Genomic DNA, 3,115 nt, shown 5'->3' with positions numbered 1-3,115 from the left:
GATTAGTTATGTGTTTATGTCTAACGATATTTCATTTTTATATGTTTTTTTTCTTTTGAAGGCAAAGCCACTGTGCATAATTATGTCCTGCTGAGACAGCCTGTGGGTCTTACTGAGGCCCTACTGGTCTTACTGAGGCCCTACTGGGCAGTCAGATCTCGAAACAGATCGAAACGTGCAAGCTGAGCGTGTGCTCTTGATAGATTCTTGCTGAGCTGCTACCTCCTTACAATATTTCCTCAAAAGGGTCACCCTTCTCTAAGAAAATAAGATCAACCCTAGAAAACAGTGGCATCCAGACCATTATTGGAGTAAAATAAACCAACAATTCGTCTACTTGGCCATACATTTTTTTAATTGAAGCTGCAGTACTTCGGTTCTGAGGGGTAGAAACATGACTATTCTCTCTGTTCCAAATTATAATATGTACTAACTAGCTTTTTCTAGATCGGATTTTCTGAATCGAATGTATATAGACGTGTTTTAGTATGTTTGTTCGTTCATTTCAGTCCGTTTGTACTCCATATATAAATATCCGAAAACATATTGTAATTTGGAACAGAGAGGATAGTATATTCTTCGCACACAAAAAAACTGAAGTACAGTAGTATATATTATACCTATGACATATGTGGTGCAGTGTCACCTCTGGTCCGGTTGCATTCGAGGGAGGCTCCAAGTAGGGATGTTGCCAAGTGCGCAGCCCCAGTTGACTTGCCCTTTCCCCTCTTCTAGCCAGTTCTATCCCAATCCATCCCCCATCGATCCCTATTCATCTCTTCTTCCCTAGCTAGCTACTTGTTGAAATTCCTGTTTAGTTTGTGCAGATCATCATATGCATATTGTTGCTCAATATAGGATAGGGTTCGCGAGATGTTCCCAGATGCCGGTGCAAGCCCATACTTCCTACAAAACCAGCAGCAGCTCTTCCATGGAATGAATGGCATCGGGGTGGACGCCGCCTTCCCCGGAGACGGCGGAGGGCTGGCGGTGCCCGACAGTACCCACCGCAGCACCCTGCTGTACAACCTGTCCGTGCTCAAGGACAAGGTGCAGCAGCTGGAGCCGCTCGTCGGCCACGGCCACGTCGTCGACCCCGTGGTGCCCGGAGCCAGCGCCGTCGTCCAGGAGATCATCGCCGCGGCTACATCCATGCTGTACGCCCTGCAGCACCCTTACGTCCTCGGCGCGTTGACAACATCCGGTAATCATGCGGCCACGCCGGAGGGTGTGGTCGACGGCCATGCAAAGAACGGCGCAGCGGATGATGACCAAGACCAGCAGGCCATGGTGGATGCCATGCAGCTGTGGCAGCAGCAGCACCATGGCGGCGGGCACGACATCCCCGGAAAGTCCACGGAGGCGGCCGCCGTGTCATCGTCGACGCAAGCGACGACGGCGGTGGACACGGCGATCATCGAGCTAGACGCGGCCGAGCTGCTGGCCAAGTACACGCACTACTGCCAGGTGTGCGGCAAGGGGTTCAAGCGCGACGCCAACCTGCGCATGCACATGCGCGCGCACGGCGACGAGTACAAGAGCAAGGCGGCGCTCGCCAACCCGACCACCAGGCTGTTCGCGACCTCCGGCGAGGACGCCGCCGCCGGGAGACCAAGGAACAGCAAGTACTCGTGCCCGCAGGACGGGTGCCGGTGGAACCGGAGGCACGCCAAGTTCCAGCCGCTCAAGTCGGTCATCTGCGCCAAGAACCACTACAAGCGCAGCCACTGCCCCAAGATGTACGTCTGCAACCGCTGCAACCGCAAGCACTTCTCCGTCCTCTCCGACCTCCGCACCCACGAGAAGCACTGCGGCGACCACCGCTGGATATGCTCCTGCGGCACCACCTTCTCCCGCAAGGACAAGCTCGCCGGCCATGTCTCCCTCTTCGCAGGCCACCAGCCCGTCGCGCCGCTCGCTCCCGGCAGCGGCAGGCACGGCAAGAGATCCTCGTTATTGTCCACGTCCTCCGACGACCTTGCTGGAAACTGCACCAACACCGGCTTCTCCATTACTCCTACTACATGACATGCATTGTGCAAATGTGGCCTCCCGTTCATCTAGAAAATATTGTGCAAATGTGATATTGGTACACGTACGTACGTGAGCCCATCAAACTGTAGATATAGTGGGGCTTGGTTACACTATGGATTGTTTTGGAAAATAGGGCTACCATGCCCTGGAAATAGGGCATTCATACGTCTAAAGTTTTCTCTCTCTTCTTTTGTAGTATGTCAACTAGCCATACTCATGCATGCGTTGCCTGCCACGAATGGGAGATTTGATTTCTCATTGTCGTATGCAATATAAATTCATTACTTAAGATATGAAATATGTCGGATTTTTTACAACACAAAAATCTTAACCTTAAAAGATTGAAATGTTCATAACTACTCCCTCTGTAAACTAATATAAGAGCGTTTAGATCACTAAAGTAGATCACTACTTTAGTGATCTAAACGCTCTTATATTAGTTTACAGAGGGAGTAATTGTGATCGGATTTAAAATCCACTTAGAACACACTAATGAATGTTGCATGGTAGTAATAGGGAGGCTCATGTCTAGATGAGATGGATGATAATATTAGGGCCGCCATAAGTGTCACACTTGTGGCACGAAGCAATTCCGCTTGACGTTTTTTGATGCCAAGTTTAGTTACATGAGGATGACAACTTTCTGTTTGGATGACAAGTTTCAGTTTTTTTGTGGATTTTTTTCAAATGACAATTTTAGTGTAGAAACAACAGGGTAGTGTTACTTCATGCCACACGTGTGACACTTAACATTTGGCTAATATTGATGGACAAGCTAGCAAATCCAGCTGTTGAACATATTTGATGATGCGTAGTGGGGCTTGTCTAGAAGATGAATATAAATGTGGCTTGTCATCAAACTGTTGCCGCCCTGCCTTGGTGACACCTGCTGCAAATGCAAGGGAAGATAAAATCAACATCAGTAGAAACGATTGGGAGTTTCCAAAAAAAAAAAACGATTGGGCATGACGACTCGAAATCATACATACATGCATGAAGATAATATTTACTTTGGATGAGGCCTAGTAGCGTAATTTTGTGATGAGTAATCATCGATGTAACAAAGACCACTATAAATGTC

At 48.7% G+C, this 3,115-nt stretch overlaps 1 protein-coding gene across 1 annotated transcript; it reads left to right on the top strand.

Moving 5' to 3' along the window:
- Nucleotides 1–715: 715 nt before the first annotated feature.
- Nucleotides 716–2,217, top strand: LOC119362463 (protein SENSITIVE TO PROTON RHIZOTOXICITY 2-like). The gene has a single exon (XM_037627687.1). It carries the CDS (start codon nucleotides 874–876, stop codon nucleotides 2,026–2,028), a length of 1,155 nt encoding a protein of 384 aa, XP_037483584.1. The 5' UTR covers nucleotides 716–873; the 3' UTR covers nucleotides 2,029–2,217.
- Nucleotides 2,218–3,115: the final 898 nt, after the last annotated feature.

This window comes from Triticum dicoccoides, chromosome 1A (assembly GCF_002162155.2).
Source record: "Triticum dicoccoides isolate Atlit2015 ecotype Zavitan chromosome 1A, WEW_v2.0, whole genome shotgun sequence".
NCBI lineage: Eukaryota > Viridiplantae > Streptophyta > Magnoliopsida > Poales > Poaceae > Triticum > Triticum dicoccoides.
Note: the sequence above shows the minus strand (reverse complement) of the source record. Positions and strands in the feature narration are given on the sequence as shown.

What these genes read in the sequence shown, in the direction of transcription:
- LOC119362463 (XM_037627687.1), top strand. Translation starts at nt 874, where the DNA reads ATGTTCCCAGATGCCGGTGCAAGCCCATACTTCCTACAAAACCAGCAG.